General features: G+C 42.6%; 2 protein-coding genes across 5 annotated transcripts in view; one reads left to right on the forward strand and one right to left on the reverse strand.

Annotated features, from left to right (window-relative positions):
• Positions 1-18,868, reverse strand: part of NMRK1 (nicotinamide riboside kinase 1) — a 43,043-nt gene extending 24,175 nt beyond the window's left edge. For 2 of the 3 annotated variants that reach the window (XR_008956906.1, XR_008956905.1), the window contains exons 1-8: positions 18,643-18,857; positions 15,228-15,290; positions 10,534-10,624; positions 10,192-10,240; positions 5,406-5,553; positions 5,257-5,328; positions 4,529-4,635; positions 2,501-2,584 (exon numbers count right to left, since the gene is read on the reverse strand). Coding sequence is in view for 1 of the 3 variants with exons in the window: in XM_026518828.4 (XP_026374613.2) it covers positions 2,501-2,584; positions 4,529-4,635; positions 5,257-5,328; positions 5,406-5,553; positions 10,192-10,240; positions 10,534-10,624; positions 15,228-15,256 (580 nt within the window). In the remaining 2 variants the exon portion in view is untranslated. Of the gene's footprint in view, positions 1-2,500; positions 2,585-4,528; positions 4,636-5,256; positions 5,329-5,405; positions 5,554-10,191; positions 10,241-10,533; positions 10,625-15,227; positions 15,291-18,642 lie in introns of all 3 variants that reach the window. The other variant, XM_026518828.4, reaches the window with a different exon arrangement.
• Positions 18,869-19,062: 194 nt separating this feature from the next.
• The window catches only part of OSTF1 (osteoclast stimulating factor 1), a 49,220-nt gene continuing 43,655 nt past the window's right edge, over positions 19,063-24,627 (forward strand). The window contains exon 1 of one of the 2 annotated variants that reach the window (XM_026518827.4): positions 19,063-19,392. In XM_026518827.4, the coding sequence (XP_026374612.1) occupies positions 19,359-19,392 (34 nt within the window). In that variant the 5' untranslated portion in view covers positions 19,063-19,358. The remainder of the gene's footprint in view (positions 19,393-24,627) is intronic. The other variant, XM_044391084.3, reaches the window with a different exon arrangement.

Here is a 24,627-nt window from a genome sequence, read left to right on the forward strand (position 1 = left end):
GAGGTTGTGAGGAGCCCGCAGAGTAGTCCCTTGAAACCTAGGAAAGGCCTCCTTGCTAGCTCAGCCCCTCACTGTGGGTTAAACCAGGCCATGCCGAGGAGCCCTCCAGGCAGCTCTCCCAAGGCACTGTGGTCGTAAGAACTGGGCAAGGTGGTAGGTTACTATAAATAACACCATAACTGGAAAAAAAAAACTGATATAGATCTTAAGAGGTAAGAAAAGCTGATCTGCTTTGAATTTTATGTCTCTTCTAACATTTGCCATTTTCTTTTCTACTTAACTTCATCTGACATCTAGAACACGAGCAAGACAGCCTTAAAAGGCATAGGTGAGTACTCCCTTCCAGCCTCTACGACAGAAGCAAGGAAAGAGGGCTGCTATACACACGGACACGTACTCCCTCATGGGCTTTCAGTGTCCATCAAAACATACCTGTTGCTCTTGGGGCTTGGAACTGATGGTAAAGGTTGGCATTTGATATGGAGCGAGCAGCAGTTTGAGCTACTTGGTGAAGGCGCCTTTTATCTTTATCAGGAGCTGGATCACAAAGCCGAACTCCAGAGTATGACTTAGTCACGAAAAAAATGGACTTAAGCACTGACCATTACCAAAGGGATGGAAAGGTAGAGATGTCCAGCCCCTAAAACACCCCGAAGTCTCTCCTTAGGGCCAGAAAGGGAGCCAGTCACTCTCAGCAAAGCATCTCTGGTTCAGGTGCTCGACTCCCTCCTTCACTCTACATTCTTTATAAGCCCTTCACGTTGGCGCCCTGAGCTTCCCTGCCTTTCATCAAAGTAACAGATGGCGGGGCGGGTGGGGGCGGGGATATCTGCCAAGGACTCTAAGTTCCACTTATAAGAAACTTAAAAATGGTCCTGAAATTTCTTCAAATGGGATCATGCCTACACGAAGGGCCGATGCTGAAATCAGGAGTGTGTAGATCAATGGGCTGGCTGGGCTCAGTCCCCTCGTAAGATAGGAGTTTACTGAGAACAAAGGAAATCTAGTTCTTATTAAGAGATGATGACATCTGGCCTAGGGTAGTTGCTTCTCAGAAGCAGGGACTATTCTCCCCTGCAGGAGTGACTCACACTGTCTTCTCTTCCGGTGAATGATTGCATTTTGCACGTGTTAACCGTGAAAACCCTTTTAGTTCCAATAATTCGAATATAACAGCAGCTGGATCTATAGTTCTGTTCTCCGAGCGTGCTTTTTCATCCTGCTTCTGGTTTCTACCTCCTGCTTTGCTCTCCTTTTGGGGGAATTTCTCCTGTTAAACAGGAGGCCTTAGCAGAGGCATTCAATGACAGGATGAGTCCATGATCCAGTCCTAGCCAATCCGAGTATGCCAACTCTGGGGTCAAAGCGATCAGGTTAGCACAAGCCATGGGACCCAAGCAGAACCAATCCAAATCTTCCCTGGGACTCTTCAGCGGGGCTAAAATGCAAAACTTTTTTACAAAACTGTTTAAAATAAAGAATACTAAACATATGCTAAAGTAGGGAAAATCATACATAAGCTCCTTGGAACCCAATACTCAGCTTTCGACATTTATCAACTCATGGGAAATCTAGAGAAAGGATAAACTGTCTTTTTCTACTGGGGATGTTGCACCTGGGAGGATGGTGCTTCCAACCGCCATCCTATCTGTCAGTGGAGGGAGTCTGACTCCGAAAGAAACCCAAACAGCAATGTGGAATTGTGGCAGAACCTTGAAGGCTACATTTGAGCTCCTTAATCTAGCTGAGCCTGAAGCCACAGCTACCCTGTACTTTCTGCTTAAGCCAGATCGAGCAGGGATTCTGGTACTTGCAAAACGTGTCATCTAAGATGAAATCCTGAAAGAAAGACTCAATAGATATTTTTTCACATCTTGTGTTTATCTTTGAGACATCTGGGGAAAAAAATTCATGGGAAAGCTTTAAGAGGACTAAAGGAGAAGGGGCGCTCTGGATATATTAAAACGAGATCACCAGCCTTTTAACTCCACTTTGCCCGAAGGATAATGTCAGTCCCACTGAAATAATAGCCATCTACTAAAACATTTAAACTATGTAACATAAACATCATTAAGGGATGTAACAATGGGTGGGTATTTTCACCCTTAAATAAAAAAATCTCATTAAGGGGCGCCTGGGTGGCACAGCGGTTAAGCGTCTGCCTCCGGCTCAGGGCGTGATCCTGGTGTTCTGGGATCGAGTCCCACATCAGGCTCCTCCACTATGAGCCTGCTTCTCCCACTCCCCCTGCTTGTGTTCCCTCTCTCGCTGGCTGTCTCTATCTCTGTTGAATAAATAAATACAATCTTTAAAAAAAAAAAAAACCTCATTAAGAAAATAATCAAGGCCCCAAACCCATTCGGAGTCTCAGATTCTGAATTATCTTCAATGCAACGAATGAATGGATACAATCACTCCTACATGAGCATTCTGGTAAGCTATTATTGGGTATGTAATGAACTCTTTTCCTGGCTGTTCCTTCACCACCCACAATACTTACACTTTTGCTTTGCTAGTTCTTGTATTAGATCTTCATACACTTGGGAAAAGAGGTCCTCTTCCGATTTTGTTCCATCTAGGTAAACTGAGAAGGAGAAAGGAGAATGGTTCAAATGCCAACGGGCCTATTAGTACAGGATCCTTACTCTGGCACCTGACATCTCTTAAGAATACTAATAGGTTCAGGGGCGCCTGGGTGGTTCAGTCAGTTAAGTGGCCGACTCTAGATTTCGGCTCAGGTCATGATCTCAGGGTCACGAGATCAAACCCCTTGTCCTCTTGCTCTGCCACCCCCCGCCCAAAAAGAAATAGGTTTAAATAAAGAACACAAGACCTTAAACACTTAAAAAGAAATTAATAGCCATTAAAAACAGAAATAGATTATAGTCAGGAATAACAGGTAAAGAAAAATTGGTTCAATGGGGAGAAATGCATACTAGCAGATATGGAAATTATTTTTTGAAAAAGAAAGAGTTAAATGGCACTCTGTATGTGGCCCTTTAGCAGCACTGAGAATCATTTAAGGGGGTGGTTCTCCAACTTACTTGTGCATTGGGATCACTCAGGAAGCTGTGTGTCTGTGTGTGTGTGTGTGTGTGTGTGTGTGTGTGTGTGTGTGTAAAAAGGTGATTTTTATTAAAGCACGGGGACAGGACCTGTGGGCAGAAAGAGCTGCCCCCATGAAGCTTCTTGAACCATGCAGGGGTCTGGGCTATTCCACGCATTCTGACTCAGAATTCTCTAGGCCCAGGAGAAATGTATTCTTACCCAAACTGGCATAGGTAATTTTGGAGAAAAAGTGGAAGTTGTATAGGTTAAAGGAAGAAAAGAACCCTTTAATGGGAAAACTGGAGACAAGAGAGAAGTCTGCTTGTTAAGAAAAGGATATACAGTTTGGAAGGGCTAGAATGTGGGAGGCAGGAACACTGGAGAGATGAGATTTTAGAGCAAGGCTGTCTATGCCTTAGTCTTCAGGGGCTTTGAAGTCTGACTTCTTGGAATTTAATCCAAAAAGTTGGAGACTCTTTGCAGGTATTTAAGCAAAGTGGGGACATGGTTAGATTGGCCTTTTTTTAAAGGTTTCATTTTTAAGCAATCTCTCCACCTAGCATGGGTCTTGAACTCCTAACCCCAAGATCAAGAGTTGCATGCTCCACTGACTGAGACAGCCAGGCACCCCTAGATTGGCAATTTAGATGGAGAGGGAGAGCGGGGGACCCTCCACATCTCTTCTGTCATTCTGTTCTACATCCACGCGCACATAGCCAAGGGGATCTCGCTAGAACAAGAATTTGGTATTTACCATGTCCTTGTTTCAAACCTCTCTGTAGAGGGCATTTCCACTTCTCTGAGGATAATGACCCAAGCCCTTCACTGGCCTATGGCCTTGTAGAGTCTAGATCTTCCTTATGTCTCCAGCATTACCTCTCTCTCTTGGTTTTCTCTACCAAAAATACACCAACCTCCTTTCAGGTGCTCTTCATTCCTTCCTGTCCCTAGCCTTTTCATATACTGTCTGGGGTGGTCATCTGTTCCCCCAGCCTACCTCCCTTTGTCTAGTTAAACCCCTCACAGTGTGATTTAAGTGGCTTCCTCAAGGAAGCCTTCCCTGATTGTTGGCTCCCCCTGGAACTTGGTGTCACAGCACTTAGCATAGCTAGAAAGCATGTGCTCATGCAGCTAGCGTCTTTCACGCCTGTTTCCCTGACAGATTGTTAGGTTGTAAGGGTAGAGGCTGGGTTTGTCTCATTTTTCTTAGTATCAACAGGGCAGGGTCTTATACACAGAAGGCATTCGATCAATACCCGTTTCATGAATGACCACCTAGAAGTTGACAGACTTTGAGAAGAGCCTTCGGGAGAGAAGCAGGAACCAGGACAGTCAATTGTGGAAGGGCCCAGAGTGTTCGGGCTTAAACGGTTCCTTTATAATGTAATACATGAGAAAAATGCCTCCTAAAAATCCTTTCTCTTGTGGACTTTGAGCAACGACAAGTGAAGGCCTTCTGTGGAGGAGAAAAGGTACTTACCAATCTCCCACGGGATGTCCTCCACTTCTTGTCTGTGCTTTAGATACATGGGCCACACGTGGCCATCAAAGTACCCTGGGACATCTGGAGGCTCATAGACCCTCGTACTATCAAAACACATGGGAAACTTTATGCGGACAGAAACACACAGTTGATAAAAGTAAAATAATAATGGTCAGGATAATGGGAAAATCACTGAGACTTAATCCAAACAGAATCAAGAGTACACATTCTAGATTCAACACTAGTTTCAAAGGCAACAAAACAGATTTAGTTTTCTGACCCAGACAAATTACTTTTGTAACTCACTATCATTCATGATTATCTCCCCCTACTTCAGTGCTTTGTAAGAGAATCAAGAGACAAATAGCAATGTAAATAATGACAGAGAACCTGATATGCTGGATTAAGCTTTCAGTTAATTCGTGTTCTTTGTGGCTGTCACCGAATAATGGCTCATGAATTTAAAATCATAATCAACATTTTTTTACTTAAAAAAATTTTATTTTTAACTGAAGTATGGTTGACACACAACGTTATTAGTTTCGATCGTAGAACATAGGGATTCCACTTCTCCATACGTTCCGTTATGCTCACCACGTAACTCCATCTGTCACCACACACTGTCACTACAAACACCACTGACCCTACTCCCTATGCTGTGTTTCCATCTCCATGTAAAGTGTGTCTCTTGAATTACAATCCAAAAACACAATTTTGAAACTCACCTCCTCCTCCTCTTACATTCTTCATAAGGAATCGTCAGAAAGTATCTTCTGTTCCACAGAGTGTCCAGGGGCCTAAAATAACAGCGTCTTTAGTTCACAAAGCTTTCCCCCCATTCATTCAGAGTCAATATGAGGTTGAGGATGCTTACTTATAATTAAAGAGAAGGAAGCCTTCAACGATTAATATGGGAATTTCCTCGCTGCTTCCAGAGTGTGTTGATACCAGTGAGTGTCTTGGGCTTTCCATCCAGCAGGAAATGGCAGACATCATTTTTTCCATGTTAAGCGCTTCAAGCACTTCAAGCAAACATACAAAAACATGAAATCAATAAAACAAAAGGTTTATGATGCGGCTTTTTATGATGTGTATATCCAGGGCTCTGTATTAAAGAGATATAGAATAACGCTATTTTATTTACCCTTCAAAATACCAAATAAATATTTTAGACAAATATAATCTCTATTATTGACAAATTGGTATGTCTGAAACATTTCTAATACGGAAAATTTCAAATATATATAAATGTAGACAGTAGAATACAATGAATTCCCATGTCCCCATTACCAGCTTTGGCAATCATAAACTCATGGCTAATATTGCTTTATTTATAAGGTCTATTCCCTCCTTACCGTACAAAAGTTTAACATTTTTGGATGACAAAATATCTATAAACTAGTTTGAAAGATAAATGACATACTGGGCAAAATATGTGCAATGTGTTTCGCCAAGAGCTAAAATACGTACCTTCTTTTTTTTTCTTAAGATTTTATTTATTTACTTGAGAGAGAGAACGAGAGAGCGCAAGCAGGAGGGGCAGAGGGGAAGGGAGAAAGAATCTGAAGCCGACTCAGCACTGAGCACGTAGCCCGACGTGGGGCTCGATCCCAAGACTGTGAGATCACGAACTGAGCCGAAACCAAGAGTCAGCCGCTTACCCAGCTAAGCCACCCAGGCGCCCCAAGAGCTAATATGTTTAATATATAAAGGGCTCTTACAAGTAAATAAGGGAAAAATCATTAAAAATTTTTTAAAGGACACAAATATGTCCTTTTTAAACTCTAAAATGTGCATACTTTTTGAGCTTACAATTATAATTCTAGAAAATTATTCCAGAACACTGATTCTCAAAGTGTAGGACCTAGGCCTGCAGCCTTAGTATGACCTGTGAATTTACCAGGAAGAATTACAATTTCTGAGCCCGACTCCAGAACCACTGAATTGCGCCATCTGGACTTAGAGGCTTTTTAGTGGAAGCTTTATAAATTATGGATTAATTTATTCACTAGACATAGGATTATTAGGATTTTCTCTTTGTTCTGGTGTTAGTTTTGTAAGTTGCAATTTTCAGGGAAATTGTCAATTTCATTTAAGTTTTCTAATTTACTCGCAGATTGTTCATAATATGCTCTTATTTTTTTAATTTCTGTAGGATCTGTAGTGGTATTACGTTTTTGTATTTGATATTTGTAATCTGTACCTTCTCTTTTTTCTTGTTTAATCTGTTTGGGGATCAGTCAGATTCTTGAATTTGTAGGTTTATATCTTATGCCAAGTTTGCAATGTTTTACATATTTACTACTTTTTTAACACCACACTTTCTCTCCTGTCCTTCTGAGACTCCAATGATGTGAATTTTGGAGCTTTTGTTATTGCCCCATATTTCTGTTAATTTCTTTTCAGTCTATTTCCTCTCTGTTGTTTAGAAAGAGTAATTTCTATTGTTCTGTCCTCAAATTCACAGATTCTTTCCTCTGTCATATTTATTCTGCTTTTGAGCCCCTCTAGTGAGTTTGTTAAAATTTAAATTCAATTAATTAACCTACAATGTATTATTTGTTTCAGAGGTACAGGTCTGTGCTTCATCAGTCTTATATAATACCCTGTGCTCATTACAACACATACCCTCCCCAGTGTCTATCAGTCAGTTACCCCATCTTTCCACCACTCCCCTCCAGCAACCCTCAGTTTGTTTCCTATGATTAAGAATCTCTTATGGTTTGTCTCCCTCTCTGGTTTCATCTTGGTTCATTTCTTCCTCTTTTCCCCTATGATCCTCTGCCTTATTTCTTAAATTCCATGTATCAGTGAGATCATATCAAATAGGTAACATTTTTACATTTTAACTACAGGGAACAGGTTTCTTGGGACTTTTCTGTCTGTACCTATTAATGATACCACGTTGCACACCCCTCAATCACCCCTTCCTGAATATATGACAGGTAAGAAGAAAACCCAGAGAATCACAGTGACGTAATTCCTCAAGTCCCAAAGGCCCTAGCCAGTCTGTTCTCTTCTTTTTATCTTTGAGTCTTCCTTTGTTTGTTGTGTTCGATCCAAGATTTTCAATTTTAAGAGGGAGAAAGAGCAAGGAATGGGGCCAATCCATTTCAGCTGGAACCAGAAATACCATTAGTTTTAAGATATTTTCATTATCGTTCAGTTAAAAGTGTCTTCTAATTTTCACTGTGATTTATTCTTTAACCCACAGGATATATAGAAGTGCTCTGCTTCAGATGAAACATGATGACATATGGAATTTACTTCTAAAAATATAGAAAGAGAAAGTGGGTAAGGGCATAGATGAACTATATGGTCAAGACTGCATCATTTTAAAAGCTGGATGATGAATTCATGAGAGCTCATTACACTTTTCTGCCTACTTTTGTATATGCTTAAATTTTTCCAGAAAAAAATTTACAAACACTTAGGAGTTTTCCACTTACTCTTTTGTTACTGATTTCTAATTCAGTTCTCTGTGATTAGAGGATATCTCTATATTACTTCAATCTACTGAAACGTACTCGGACTTGCTCCATGCCCTTGCATATACCCTCCATTTTAGTTAATGTTCCCTGTATTAAGAAAACAAAAATGTGTATTCTGCTGTGATTGGCTACACCTTCTATATATGTCAGTTTGGTTAAGTTTGTTAATTGCGTTGTTTGAATCTGTTATACCCTTATAACTTTTGTCTGCTTTTTCCATTAATTACTGAAGAAGTTGTATTAAAAAATCTCCCATAATAATTATAGATTTGTGTACTTCCCCACTTAGTTTTGTCAGTTTTTGCTTAATGTATTTTGAGGTTATGTTATTAGGTGCATATAATTATTAGATTGTTTATCTTCCTGTTGAATTGACCCATTTATTTCTATTCATCTCTAGTAATAGTATCTCTAGTGATACTCTTTGTGTTTCCTTTGTCTGATATTAGTAGTTACACCAGATTTCTTTTCGTAGGTGTTCACATGGCAGATCTTTTTCTACCCTTGTCTACTTTTCTTTGTCCTAATATTTAAATATAGCTCTTGTAAGGTGCTTATAGTTGGGCTTTCCTTTCTTTCTTCTTTTTTTTTCAAACAAGCTTGACAATCTTTGGGGTATTTTAGTTCATTTAACTTAACATACCTACTGATATATTTGGCTTAAATCTATCATTTTATTCTCATTTTCTATTTTTCTATCATCTTTTGACTTAAGTTCTCTGTTTTTTATTTGACTTATTTTGTATTTATCAACTACATTTTAATGATTCCATCTATTTATAAACTTGATAGCTATATATCTTTAAATTATTCTTTTGGTGGTTATCATAAAGATTTCAGCATTACCGTGATTTATTTTAAATTTGTACACTTACCTAAAAATTTCAGACTTTTCCCTAAGATAGATTCCTGGAAGTGGGACACTTGACACGTAGCATGAATATTTTAAAGTCTTTGGGACATATCAATCTCCCTTCCAGAAGGGTGAGATCAATTAATATTCCCATCTAAGAGAGTTTTTGTTTTACTGAGCCATCATTAGATAATTAGATAACTGTGCCATCATCAGGTAATTATTGCTTTAAAAATCTGTTTACTAGGTAAGTGGGGAAAAAAAGTAATTTACAACTCTGACTACTTCTGAGATTGACTTTTTATTGTATAGTTATTAATCAAATAACCTTTTGCTTCTATGAATAGCTTATTTATATTCTTGGACATTTTTCAATTGGAATATTAGTGTTTTTCTTATTAGTTTATAAGAACTCATTTGAATTAGGAATAATTCTTTGTCAATTGTTGAAAACAGTTTTTCCTTGTTTAATGCTTACTCCGTAATAATCTTCCTCACTAACCATTAGAGGAGGGGACAAAAGGAAAAAAAATCCTGGCTGGAGCTCAAGACACAAGAACAGGCAGTGAGTCAAGGATTTTGCTTCTCTTAAAACTATCAAGTGTCTGTAAGAACTGATTACACAACATTTTTCCTCTAAGGTCGTCAAAGTTAAAAATAAAGAATGTAGTTTATGTCTTTTTAAGAGAGCTGTTTCTGTTGCCAGTTTGCATAAATACTCAGTGGTCATCTTGTTCATCATAAAAGTTGATAAGACCATTAAAAATAGTTTATTAGCATGATATTCTCTATAGGAAAATAAATATTTTCTGATGGACTTTTATAATCCTTTGGCTTCAGTGTTAGATTGGGCAAGGGAGCGAGATGAATCCATCTCAAAAATATTCACTAACCTTTATGAGCAGTGGAAAGAAGAAACCAGCTGCTCAGTGCACCTTGGTCACTGGGAAGGGAAGCTCCGAAGATGAGCTTAGAGTTTGCTTCAGGCGAGATGGCAGGGAGGGGGTGAGGGAAGTATCCTTAGTTATGTGCACCCCAGACAGGGATGAGAAGAGTACCAGCAAACCTACCTCGCTCTTGCCTTAGAAGAAAAATCTATATTGTTCCAATGTTTTCAGTCTTAAATATAAAGCTGGGGAAAAGGTTTCATTTATTTAAATAGTTGGACATAAATCAGAAACCTTTACAAAAGTATGTGTAAAGTACAGCAATATATTTAAGCACATTTTTGAGACTGTCTTCATAGACAGAAAAGGTATTCGGGTTTGAAAAAGAAAATGAACATTAGCAAATGTGTCACAAACTCATCTACTTACCGTCATACTGCAGAAATCCATTTGTATCTATTTCTATCTCCGACTTTGGCTGCAAAAAAGAACAAAGCACCCATCAAAACTGTCCAGTGCAGAAATGATACAATTATAGAATGAAGAAAGGCGATAAATTTACTAAATGCTTCGGATGACGAGGAGAAATAAAATCAGAGCCACGCCAATAAGTAATGCCATCTAGTGGATAAGGGACATTACTGCATGGAGCCTATCTTGACTACAAAAACTCTTATCCCTCAGCAGAGGCTTTTTGGATGTAATTTCATCAACTTTGCTACTAGAACTTTGTTGTGTTAAATGAATTATCCAAGGCGTTTTTATAGATACCTTAAAGAAATCATCCTGAGATATGACACTGCAGTTTGGAAGGTGTTTCTGCAAATTCTTAGCTAGCGTTGTCTTCCCGCCATTTGTCACCCTGAACAGAAAAAGGAAAAGAAAAAAAATTGAGCATACCAAGAAGGAAGATGCACTGTAAATGTCAATTTACACTGTAAATGTAAAATGTAAATGTAAAACATTTATTTTTAAAATTTTTTAAAAATATAAAACATTTTAAAGTGATCTTAGAAAAAGGATATTTAAAAACAATATGTTAATACCTAAGACGCAATTATTTCTTTCATAGATATGTTGGTAATACCATAGGCCTAAGTAGATCTACTGTAATCAATGAGGAGAAATAAACCGGAAAGGATGGAGGAGGAAGGTCACTAAGCACTGGGCAAGTAAACTGGGTAATACTAAGGTTTAAAATTACAGCTACTGTGTGGGAAGCAAAGAATGTTTTGTCTACACTGAAACATTCTCAAGGATCGTATGCAACACTGAAAATACGAGTAGCACATTTTCGTGCAAGTACGTCCATTTGCACGTGGCCGCTGTGACTTTGTTTCAGTGCCCCGTGGAGAAAAATGGAGGACTGGCTTATGACAAGCCATGGATTACGCATTCACATCTCCGCTGTGATGCCCCCTTTCTCCTTCATCTCTCTCCACTTTGGGCCAAATGGGAGGCCCCCTGAAGCCTGTCACAGAGAGTCAGTTACTTGTCCCGCCTGGCTGGACTGTGATGTTGGGAAGAACGGGGATCTTGACTAATTGCTCTGTGTATCTAGTTTTCCCGCGTCTAGCATCACGCACAGCACACGACAGGTGCTTCTACGCGGAGTCATTCAGTGAGAGCTTTTCCTTTAATTACAAGTATAAGTAACAAACATCTGTAGTATTAATAGTACCTGTGGCTTTGTCACCACTAGAAATCATAGATACTTTCATACCATGGTGCAGGTGGGGCAGATATCTTGACGCATGATTGATATTCATTCTTATTTCAAATTGATGGCAGTTTTTAAACCCACCCCTGGACACTGTTATTCAATAAGTTAACGAAGAAGTGTATCTATCACAAAGCAACAATTTGTCTAAAATATTTTTATAACTTTATTTCAACATAACTGGTTTCCTTTGTATTCTTGTATTTTATTTTGTGCATTTGAAACCATTACTCTAAATCAAGACTTCATCATACCACCGAATGTTCACGGCACAAACTCATAACTGCATGTTTATCTGCAAGAACCTGTGTTCAGTCCCAGATGATAGACTGCAATGTATTTATAATCTAGAAAAGAAACTAATATTCATTCATCAAAATTGTTTACTGGCTGTAATTCAATTATTACCTAAATACCTTATACCTACGAAGTACAAGGAACTTGATTCAAAACTTTTTTCATTAATTTTTTAAAGATTTTATTTATTTATCTGAGAGAAAGAGAGAGTGAGCACACGCGGATTGAGGTGGGGAAGGGAAGAGGGAGAGGGAGAAGCAGACTCCCCGCTGAGCAGGGAGCCCCATGCAGGTTCAATCCCAGGACCCTGAGATCATGACCTGAGATGAAGGTGGCCGCTTAACTGACTGAGCTACCGGGGCGCCCTGTAAAGTTTTTTGCATTTAAACTTAGAATACACAATTGAGTAGGATACGGGCGATCTCCTTGAAAAGACAGAAGTGCCTGAGTGACTCAGTTGGTTTAGTGTCTAACTCTTGATTCTGGCTCAAGTCCTGATCTCAGGGTCGTGGGATCCCACAGGAAGGTCGGCTCAGCTGGGAATCTGCTTCCTCCTTCTCCTTCTCCCTTTGCTCCTTCCCCTGCTCAAGCTCTCCGCTCCCCCCCCCCCGCAAATAAATAAATCTATCCTTTTTTTTTTTTTTTTTTTAAAGAAAAGACAGGGAAGTGGGTGGGTATTACCCTTTGCCTTGAGAAAAGACTGGTATAAAATTTCTCCCTTTTAACAAAAATGTCTGTAATCCATACTGAGTTTCCATAGCTCAGATACTGAACTTTGGTTTAAAAAGAGAGAGTAAACAGGGCTAACTTTATTATAGTATGAGCTAACTTTATTTATTTATTTATTTATTTTTAAAGATTTTATTTAGTTGACATAGAGACGGCCAGCGAGAGAGGGAACACAAGCAGTGGGTGCAGGAGAGGAAGAAGCAGGCTTCCAGCGGAGCAGGGAGCCCGATGTGGGGCTCGATCCTGGAGCCCTGGGATGACGCCCTGAGCCGAAGGCAGACGCTTAACGACTGAACCACCCAGGCGCCCCAGTATGAGCTAACTTTATTCTAGTATGAGCAACAAATATGTCATTTTCTGGACTTATCTCTTTCAGATGATACAGTCAAACCAACCGTATTTAGATCCCTTCTCACTGACTTAGCTGGAGACAATGAGAAGCAAGCACTCCAGTGCCGTAGACTTGGAAGAGACAGACCAGACAGAAGGCAGTACAGTTCAGAGTCATGGGAGAGGAGTTTAACAAGAATTTTACAAGTCAGAACGGCACAAGTTCAAGCCTAGCATCTATACTTGGAATCCCGGTCAGGTGACACCTTAAGGCTAACTCTTCTCTTTCGGCAGCTCATAACCACCATGCACCACCAAGCTCAGGACCACCCTCATGGGCCCTCCAGCCTCAGGGCAAGAGTGCCCAGACACGTGCACGCTTTATCTTAGGAAAGAAAACGAGTAACTACTTGGGGCCACTTCCTTCTTTGTTCACAACACCCAAATAAAGGCAAAAGTCCTGGTCCATTTGTTTTTTACACGCCAAGAGACAGGAGGAGAGAGTGTATTTGGAACATGACAGTGGGCCAAGGAAAAGTTAAAAAGGATAACTGCAGGTACTTAAGAGGCAAATCCATTCTGTAGGAGGTAGATATTAATATTACCATTTTACAGTTGAGCAAACTAAGGACTGAAAGACTATATCCTTATACTACTTGCCCAAGGTAACAACTAGCAAGCACTGAGGATGGGATACAAAGTCTAACTCCAAAGCCCATGGAGCTTTTTTTCCCCCCAAGGCCCATGAAACTTTTATTTTTTAACATCACAGAATTCTGTGAGAATCTGATAAAGATTATATGCCCTTTCCCCAGAAAAATAAACATCTTCACACATGCATCCCATTTTTAGGAGGATCTTGAACGACCCTGGAATCCTTTGGAATCCCTGCTATTCCTTAACGTCTTAACTGAATGATCACATCACAGCATAGCAAGTGGTAAGTATACAAGGAAGATACAACACTGAGTCTGGAGGAAGACAGAAAGGGAGGAACAGAGGTTACTGCGGCTGAGTGTGGCAGGTGCTTCCCAGAAGCAGCACTAAAATGAAATCCTGGCCCTCTTCCAGGAAGAGACAGTGAAGGGGAGGCTTTCTTAGGGAGGTGTGGGTGGCCCCTCACACACGGGGCAAGAAAGCGTGAGGCAGGTGTCTACACCTGGAACATGGAGGAGAAGGGAATGTTATTCCTACATACGCAGAATGAAAGTTGGTTTGGATACTAGAGCTGACCTGGTAACTGCCTCCCCAGGTTCTACCCATTTCTGAGGTCTGGTTTGGACTCACCCCACTGTCAACTCCAGAGCAGGGCCCAGGACCTGCTGGTATCCCCTTGTGCCCCCTAAAGTGCAGCCAACTCTAGGATGAATTGAAATGGAGGAAGACACCAGGAAGAGATGGAAAGAAACGGAGTCTTCGGTGATATCGCTGAGCTCCTGTATCAAACCTTCCCTACAGCCTACATGCCCTGAAGCTAGTACATTTCTTTTACTATTTATGGATGGTCTTCATACACCCGGATATTCAGATTTTGCTCTAGATAACTGGAAACCACTGCCTATTGTTCACGAGATGAGAGAATAATTAAACATTTCTGCGAGAAGATACAACTGGTGAAGAGGTACCTAGGAAAGGTTAAGAGGGGGAGGCTGGGATTAGGGAATGAGGGCCCGATTTAGGATGATGGCAGTGAATGCAGAAGGCAAGGCATGACCAAGAGAAGCAATGCAGAGAAAAATGGAACTTTGGTTCTGGTTAGACAGGAGCAAGACGAGGCAGAGTTCTGACACTGGATTCATTCCCTTGTACCTCTGATTACTTACTATAGTAACATAATACAACAATACAGTGATCTCCCCCAAATCACAAACGTTTAATCTTAACAGACTCAGATGTTTCATTCACTGGACCACACCTAGTGTGAATGTATTCAGAAGAAAGATGAACACAACATAGTACCAAAACAAACACCGTCCCCTGGAGCTGTTGTTGGTGTCTTATTTGCATGCATACCTCGGGTACCACAGGGAGGGTGACCCTATAATTTAGGGCACTTTTGAGAGAGAGGGGGGCATGCAACTAATAATTATGCCAGGGCAATCAGCACATCAGGATAATACGGAGAAAAGGTGCCTGGTGTCAACTCCAGAAAAGAAATGGTAAAGCAGGCAGATTTTGCTTACTGATGGTCCCGTTTCTCTGTTTAGAGGAGACTCTCCCACCTCCTGTTGCCATTTATACGGACAGCGCTATATATATTTGCCAGTGGCCTGCTCTCTTCTTCAGGACTCAGGGATCCTGACTCCACCATCCCCCACCACATCTACAGGAAACCACCCTCTGGACATCCTCAGTATCTCCACCAGCTGTTTGCAGCAAAATTACTCACCCACTGATTCCAATGACAAATGTTTTCATAATTAGCTCTGAAAATCACGTCTTCCTAAATTTCCTAAAATTAAAAACACAAAACAAAACAAAGCGAATGCTTATCATGGAGATGTCTAAAGAAAGACTAAAAGGCTAAAAGAAAGAGTCTTAAATTAGGAGGGCCCGCTGAGGGGGAAAGATGACCATGATCTCTGGGTAACCCCTACTCCTGGATTAGCCACACTTGGTAGGAGACCTTTACAAGGTACCAGCTTTTCTCTGCTCGACTCTATGGCTAAATCCAATGGCCAATGGGTGTGCGCTCAATAGGCCAAAGTCTCAGAGAACACACACTGCAGAGTCTCATAGCTCTGAAACTCAGAGTTTCAAGATTCAATCACCTGGAGATGACCCATTTATTTCCCCAACGCCAGGGAACCCCACAGAGCTCGCCTCTTTCCCTTTCTGAAATGGGGAAAACATCACTGCGGGCCAGAGGCAAAACGAAGTTAAATCCCTTTAAGGGGCTCACTCAAAAACTTAAGTCCAGGACAGACAAACTTTTTCAGAAAAGGGCCAGGTAGTAAATACTCGAGGTTTTGTGAGCCCAGGGGCAAACTGAAAGTTATTACGTAGGTACTTATGTAACAAGAGAGAAAACAAATTTCCACAATGTTTTTGACGAAAGTCAAAACCTAATAATTGGGTACAATTTTGTTGTTGTTGTAATAGACGTCTACTAAAGCGAAGAATGGAATTCCTTTCTTATTGGGTTAATATTTCTCTTACTGGATTTCAGAGTTCGTGTTCTCAATCAGAAAACGGAAGGCAAACGTTCAGGCTGAGGGCCAGGTTACAGGCCATTGTTTGTTGACCCCGGATCTGGGGGTGGAGGGGGGTGGAGTGCAGTTTCACACAGGGCCCCCTGAGGTTCAGTAAAGCAGTCCTATGGATATTCTAATGAATCATTTTCACCTCTTTATGTGAAAAGGTGAAGCTCAGCTGGAGGGAACCTCAGAATAGTGGTTCCTGAGGGTTGCCTGACCCAACGCTGCTGTGGTTGGGTGATCAGGGACCTAAGCTGGGGTGGGCCGCTGGGATGAGTAGCCCCTGAGCCGGAGGCCCTCCCAGTTCCTATTCCATACCTGTGTCCTAGCAAGTTAATTTTTTTCTTCTTTCCAACTGTTAAAAAGCACTTTATTACCAAGGGCAAAGAAAGGATGCTGCACGTGTGCTGGCTGAACTGCAAGGCTCTCATGTATAATGGGTGCCATTTTTACTGATGGATTATTGATGGCTGAGCACACTGAATGGCAAGGACTAAGGGTCCTCCTGCTTCATGCCACATCTGTGCAGACACGGGAGGATATTGTATCAATTACATAGCACGCAACTAACAAAGAGTGTGGCTGTGGCACTGGAAAGATGCTTGAGGCATTATTTGGGTGGAAACTAGCAATTCCGAAACAAAGAGCGAGGGAGAGTCAAGAACCTAGTTATAAAATTGCTTGGGTTCAGGAGGGAATTCCCACAGTCAAATGCAAGTTTTTACCAAAACAGGAACCCTCGGTTCTCTATTAGTTAGCTAATAGAGAGCTATTACCCAAGACAGTGTTTGGGTAAATATTGGACAGTCTATTAGCCCTGAATGGGTGACAATGTGGTGGGAGGGGTGGGGAACTGGGAGAAGCCCAAGCAAGACGGGTGCTGGGGTGAGGGTGGGCCTAGCAATCCCAGAAGTCATTTATTCCAAAAACCTCCTTGGATGCACAGGGCAGCACCAGGTGAACTCCAAATTCGGGGCTGGAATTGTCTACCTGCAGACCGCTTTGTGTTATTACATCTCTTCTTGGCCCCTTGAAGAACTATTTAAAAATCACACTTAAAAATTCGCTACCAAGAGGTGCCCGACTCCAAATATACACAAGCAGACTTCATTGAGGCAAAGACAAGCTTGATCAACTACAAACTTCAATCACTGGATGTCTCCGGAGAGACGACCATTTGGACTTTGCAGTCTCATCAATCTGGGGCATCTGATAACTTGGAATATATACCACCGCCAATCTCGTGGGATATCTATGTACTTTATTCTCCCAATAAGTGCAAAGCTTTCCTCAACAGCAAAGTTCTTTGCATAGGGGAAGGAGAACACACTAAGATCGCTAAGGGCAAATCCCAAATGAACATTTTAATTTCTTTTTTTTACCCTAAGTAAGATAGGTTGTTGAGTCCTTTTTTCATTACTTGTATGTGGTTATTATGTGGATTCCACTGCTAAGCATGGTACATTTTGGACTCTAAACTGCAAAACGGTCAGAGGTGGTATGTGCAGAAATCAGCAGATTATAAGGAAGACAGCAGCTCTCATACAAACGGATGACAACATGCTAACCAATTGTTGTGCTTTTCAATGCATCTAAAGAGCAGTCTGATATTTTTAAACCAGTGAAATGTTTCAGGACTTCTCACTCATTTGCTTTATTCAACAAATATTTTGATTATCTTCTTCCACACAACAGGGAAGCCTTTTCCTACTATTGTTTAAACTTTGCCCCCTTTTAGTAAACAGAAATCTCCCACGGTTAGAATTTCTGAATACCTCAACCCGTGCCCCTTTCCTGTGGAATCACTTTTATCTTTCACTGACCCCCGAACAAAAACTTCCCAGCTTCATTTTAGATAGGCTCTCAGGTAAAGTTTTTTCAATTTTTCTTCCCTCAAACACACAGCTGATCTATAACACTGTGCTATTTCGAACTGAATGCACGCTGCATTTCTTGTCTGCTCCGGCCCTCGCCTCCCCCTGGAGATTCGATCTGCTAGGTCAGGGGTCGACATAACTCCGTGAAATGCCAGATAGTCAGTGTTTTAGGCTTTGAGGGCAGCAGCTCAGCTCTGCTGTTCGGAAGAGAAAGGGGCTACAGGCAGCACAAAAGCCAATGAGCGTGGCTGTGCTCTAACAAAACCTGATGGACACCGAAATTTGAATTTCTTATCATTTCCACGTGCCACAAAAATCTTTTGATATCTTTTCAACCATTTAAAATGGTACAAAGCCATCCTGAGTTAGCAGGCCGTACAATTAACAGGTGGCAGGCGGGTCGTAGTTAGACCACCCTAATACTGGTGGAATAAAAGCCTGCCTCCTCCCGCAGGGATCAAGACCTGACCCCAACCCTGGTGACTTCTCTCCACAACCCATCTCTTGGAGGTAGTCTCCCATTTTAAGGATCATTACGGGGCGTTGAAGCAACACGCCACCACGTACACACACTCCTTGGCAGGCCAGCTATCAGCTCGCTTAGGGCGGCAAGAGTCCGCACAAGGCTTGCAAGACGCAACCAGGTTCAGGCTCCAGCGCAGCCACACCTCGGGAGCACCTCCAGGCCTCGGGGGGCTGCGCAGCGCGGCCGGGTCGCGCAGGTACTCACCGGGCGCCAGTTCGAGCCCTCCCGAGCAAAGCGGCAGAAGCGCTGGCCGAACGTGCGCCTATCGCTGACCCGCCGCAACCCCCGAAGCTCGCTAGCCTAGAGGCTCACAGCCCCTCCCTCCGCGCCCCTATCCCGGCGGAGGCGGCCCAGGTAGAGGACGCCAACCCAGGGATCGGTCCCGCCCGGGCCGGACGCCGTGCAAGCTGCAGCCCCGGTGGGGCGGGGCGAGGCGGGGCGGGGCTCCGGCGATCGTGGCCCCGCGCGCGCGCGCCCCCGCGGGGTCCGGCCATCTCTCGTCAGGGGCGCGCGCGGCCGGGCCTGGCCCGGCGCGAGCTTGCGGCGCCCTCCCTCGGCTCCGGCCGGTTCCGCCGCCGCCGCCGCGCGCGCCGCCGTGCGCGCCGCCCGCGCTCCCGCCGCGCCGAAGCTGCCAGCCCAGGAGCCAATTAGCGCTCGGCGAGACTGCGGCCACTTCCTCGTCGCCCGGCTGCGCGCTCGGGAGGCTCTGGCGGCCGCGGGGCGGGGCGGGGTATTGCGCCGAGCGGCTCTGCCTGCGTCCGCTCGTCCGACAGCCAAGGGTGGGCGCAGGTCCTTGAAGACGCGCGGCTGTGAACCCGGCAAAAAGAAACTTTGGGCCCCCCCCTCCGAGTGTCGGCTGGCGGGGCGTTCGGTTGGGTTTTCCTGCGTGGTCTTGAGGCTCAGCCGCTCCAGGAAGCGCGATGTCGAAGCCGCCACCCAAACCGGTCAAACCAGGTAAGGGAGGTGCTCGCCGGGTCCCCTGGCCGCCTTGGTGCCCTGCGCTTCCTCTGCCACTTGGCAGGGCAGACCACGCACGTACCCGGCCTGGAGCTTCGCTTTCGGGAGCCGACCCGCCAGGATGGGTCGCTTTGTTGCGTTCGCTGCAGGGAGGGATCTTTTTGGATAGCAAGAGGATTTCGAGGATTTTTTAAAAATTTTATCTTTAAAGGGGAGTCGCCCTCGATTTTGCAATATAGTCATTCGCTGCAACTTTCTAGTGGCTGTGATGGCTACGTCCCATTGAAGCTTGACTGGAAGACAAGGGATATTGACCCCTTTAGGGGAGAAATATATATATCTATATGCCTTGAAATGGTCTTTTGGCCACTTCCTCTTTTTTTTTTTTTTTTTTTTTTTTTTTTGTCGGTGTGTGTCAGTGTCAAGTTAGAGTTCTTGACCGGCCAGAGCGAACGGGAAGTGTGCTGTTTGCAGGGTGGGGTGGGTGAGCGAGTCTCCTTTGGGACTTTTGAGAGGAGCCGCGTTTGAAATTGCCCTCGGGATCTTGGGGGAAAACATTTATAAAACTGTAAGCGAGCTCGCGGGGAGAAAAATCCAGGCTGCGGCAGAGTTATCTCGGCTGTTGCTCTTCGGGAGTGTCACTTTATTATGCAGCACAAGTCCTTTGCCTCCGCTTCCCCCAGTGAATTTGCCGAGCTAAACTGGAGAGGGTGAGATTTCTGAATCCCTCAAAGCGCTGTTCTTGGCCGACAGTGTGTTCATTTTTAATTCTATTCTTAGCATATTTTCTGCGATAGGGAGACACGAGAATGTAAAAGGGACTGACGTATTTCCATTCAATACTGTAACAAACTCGTGCGTTCATTTAGTGAGTAATTACGGGAAACGTAGGAAGTGGAAGATAAATGGCTCTGATACACTCCGGGGCGTTTTCTTCCAATCTCCTGTAACTTCAGTATAGCACGACCTGAACTGTATCCATTTACATCAAATTTACAAGTAACCTTGGTTGCAGGCACTACACCTTTCATGATTATCTAGTTTTCTTTCTTCGCCATCATACAGTGGCGGTTTCAAGTCATTTTATATGAAAATTATGTACATCCTCTTATATATCACAGTCATTCACTGAGGACTTAACATTTTTTTGGTGGGCTGGGTGTGAGGGAAGTTGCTGGGACTTTGGCTTTGCTGTGAGCAAAGATGGGGTGTGGCTAGTAGTGGGCTCTGTGCTTCTTTATAAGTGAAATCTCAGGAGGAGTTTGCATTTTAAGTGCACGTGTAGGAGGTAGCTGCTTCCTGAATTCAGATGTAAATCAGGACCTCAAGCATCCAACAAAGCAGAGTTGTTCTTTGATGGCTAAACAAAGTACTTTATTTTAAAGAATGTCCTGAGAAGTTAGTTGTTCGAGAGGTTTTTCGTCTCTGGAGACTTTAAGTGAATTCTGTGCTGCAGCTGGAGGGGTATTGACTGTGATGTGGAAGTGTGTACATGAGTACTCGTGCGTACACCGGTTTGGTTGAAGGATCATACTGTTACCAGTTGGGGATACACTCCCAGAAACCATTTTTGTGGTTGGACAGCGCTGTTTTCTCCTCTTCAGCAAATCAGAAAGCAAAGGGTTGAAAATGTCTGCCATTTTAGAGACAGCTTTGACTCCACACAGATCTGTGAATGAGATCCAAACTCAAGGTCACCATAGAAATTGGTTTGTTAGTCGCCGAATTTACAATGAGAAATATTACTTTCAGTCTGACTTGAAACACTGGGTGGCCTGGCTTAATTGAAAACAAAACTGTCTTATTATAGTACTGGTCCACATTTGCTGTGTGCCCGGCACTGATGTAATCCCTTTACATGTATTAACTCATTTACTCCTCACCACAACCCTGTGAGGTCAGTACCATTATTGTTCCCATTGCACAGGCTGGGAAATTAAGGCAAGGCACAGAAAGGTTAAGTCACTTGCCCAAGGTTAGCAGCCAGGTAGGGCGGAGCAGGCAGGATTAGCACCCAAGCAGTGTGATTTAAGAATCTGCGTTCCTAGTCGTAATGCTGTTCTGCCTTCTGTCACCATGCAGCATTCACATGCGTGGTCCTGTGTATTTTAGAGCTGGTGGGTGGCAGTGGAAAGGAAAGTGCCTCTAGTCCTCGGTCAGATCTTCGGTCACAGATGCACATAAAGGTCACCCCCTGGTTGGTAGCAGTGAGGAGAGTGAGCTTTACTTTCTTGCCCTGCAGGCAAGATACATGGGTGAAAAATATCTGAAGCAGCTTGGACTTGGGGGTACGGGGTGTATTTAATTTTTGGTTTTTTAGTTTGTTTATACCGGGCCTCATCCCAGATGTGAGAGAGAGAGAGAAGAAAGAAAGAAAGAAAGAAAGAAAGAAAGAAAGAAAGAAAGAAAGAAAAGGAAGGAGGAAGGAAGGAAGGAAGGAAAAGGAAAGGAAAAGAGCCATATAGAGGGAGGGAAGAGTAAGAGTCAACCAGAGGAAAGGTTAGCTTACAGACACGCATGTCCTAAGGTCCACCAAGTTTCTAAAGGGTGGCTATAGTTTTGGCTCTTGGTTTCCAGCGTAAAGATAAAGGATCAGGGGTGCCTGGGTGGCTCAGTCATTAAGCGTCTGCCTTCGGCTCAGGGCGTGATACCAGAGTCTTGGGATCGAGCCCCACATCAGGCTCCCTGCTCTGGTGGGAGCCTGCTTCTTTCTCTCCCACTCCCCCTGCTTGTGTTCCCTCTCTCGCTGGCTGTCTCGCTCTCTGTCAAGTAAATAAATAAAATCTTTAGAAAAAAATAAAGATAAAGGATCAGTTATAAGATTCCTACTCTTCATAAGAATAAAATGTGTTACTTTCTCAGAGAAGAGTTATTTTAATGGCACTGAGATCTGAAATAAACTTCCCATGGGTTCCCTCAAAGTGTTGGAGTGGACTGCACATCTCTATAAGAAACACAAGGGGGACATCATAGTGGTGGTCCCTCTAGCTTCTTGAAGAGCAAGACCCCTACAAAATAGCATGGTTCAATACCACAGGCAGTGCTGAAGGGAGGGGAGCTAAGTGAGGGAGGACGAGGACTTAATGGAAGATTTGAGTAGCAAGGGACATTAAACTATAATGTGAGTAATGTATCTGTTGGGATGGTTGGCATCTATCCCATAAAGAGACTGTTTTTTTTGCACCTTCCTGAGGTTATACCAGACTTTGGGTTTGTAGCCACATCCAAAATTCATTTGCTAAATATTCTTAATATATGCAGCTAATATTTTAGGCCTTGTGCTAGACGTAGGGGTTCCCAGGAGCAATAAAATAAAGTCTTGTCCATGAAAGTATTGACAAAGTCTTGGCTCATGAAAGTCCATGAGTCTGATGGGGCAGATTTAGGTATCTGTAGATAATATCTTAAATTGACCCATATCTGTAATCGGATGGCTGATCCTACCCATTTTGTTAGGAAAAGTCTTGAAATTAAAAATAAAAGTAACATATTTTTCCCTCTTCTTTTTTTCTCCAAACCTCACAATATATATTTTTATTATAGAAAACTTAGAAAATACATAAAGAAAAAAACACATGGGGCACCTGGGTGGCTCAGTCAGTTAAGCATCTGCCTTCAGCTCAGGTCATGATCCCAGGGCCCTGGGATCGAGCCCCACATGGGGCTCCCTGCTCAGTGGGGAGTCTGCTTCTCCCTCTCCCTCTGCCCCTGCTCCTGCTCTCTCTCTTGCTCACTCTCTTTCAAATAAATAAATAAAATCTTAAAAAAAAAAAAAAGAAAAAGTATGTAAAAATATACTACTTGTCTAGCGATAACCACCGTTTTCTCTCAGGTGGTCATTTTTCTTCAAATCCATTTCATTAAAAAAAGAAAATACAAATAATTATCCTCAGAATGGCATCTCAGTTTCAGTTTTAAGTGTTTTGCTGTTGATTGGCTTGTTTCCTGCTGTGGGTGTACTGTTGCCTACAGTCTGCTTGAGCAATCAGTTGTCACATTTTGACCTTTCCTTGCTTACTGATGTCTTTTTATAGGGTCACTTTCGGCCACTCAAGGTCTGTCATTGAAACTCTTCCCCTCTCATTGTTAGGTGTGCCACCAAGGTGCTCAGTCTGCTAAAAAAAGTGTTACAGTTTCATGGTCTTCGAGCTTGTAGTGTAAACGACAACTTGTGCTCTCACAAAAACTTTTTCTTAAGAGACTTTATTCTGTAAAGATGGGCCAAAGGATATTGAGTGAGATTTGGACTAGAATCATCTCATTCTAAGCCGGTTTGATAACCCTCCACTGTAGTTGGAAGCCTGATGTCTGTCTGACCTTGACCAGTTCTTTCAAATGGCTTATTGATTTTGGTGGTGGAAGTAAAGCAGCATAAATATTTTATGTGTCTTAGGAAAATAAATTCGTGGGACTTTGAAGAAGCAAATGTCAGTATTTTGGGTTCTTTTATATTTACAGTAAAAACATTATAAACTTCAAAGATGTCACCCATATGCTGCTTATATAACATTGTTGAGAGGATAAAAGGCTTCATCTAAAATGATCTGAGCTTTTGTGTATTTTTTTTCCCCTCCGAATAGATGAATTAGTCAAAGGTGAGAGTATGGGGTTGGCTGGAAATGTGCCCATGGATAGTGTCCTTCATAAAGTTCATGTTCCATTTATGCCTGGTGGCAGAATAAGGTTTGGGAAGCATTTTGAAAATTCCAGAATGATGATAATGATGATTATAATAGTCATAGTTAACATTTATTTGGCCCTAAGTGTTGGGTGCGGTGTGAAGCACTTCATATGCTCCATCTCATTTAATTATTCCAACTTCCCTGTGAGGTGGGTCCTAATATCCCCATTTTATGGGTGAAGTAGGGTTTAGTGAGGTTAAGTAAACCACTTAAGGTCCCAGAGCTAGGAAGTGGTTGGTTTGACCTGGGAATGGAACACAAGCTTCAAGTGGAAGCAATGCTTTTTGGGTGGAGAAATCTATAAAGATTCCATTAGATTGGACCGGCTTTTGTTGGGCTGTCACCTTTATTAACTTATGCAGTTGTATTATTTGCAATTGTGTTATAAAACTCCCCTCTTTCAGTGCATCTGTATTAGACTATTAGACACTTTTTGAGAGTAGAATAACCTTTTATTGTCTTGTACCTTTGCAGCAGCTAAACTTTATATTCCTGGCATATAAATAAAAAGTCTTGATACATAATAAGTCTTTGTCTGGAAGAAGGTGGG

The sequence above is a fragment of the Ursus arctos genome, unplaced genomic scaffold, assembly GCF_023065955.2.
Source record: "Ursus arctos isolate Adak ecotype North America unplaced genomic scaffold, UrsArc2.0 scaffold_33, whole genome shotgun sequence".
NCBI classification, from domain to species: domain Eukaryota; kingdom Metazoa; phylum Chordata; class Mammalia; order Carnivora; family Ursidae; genus Ursus; species Ursus arctos.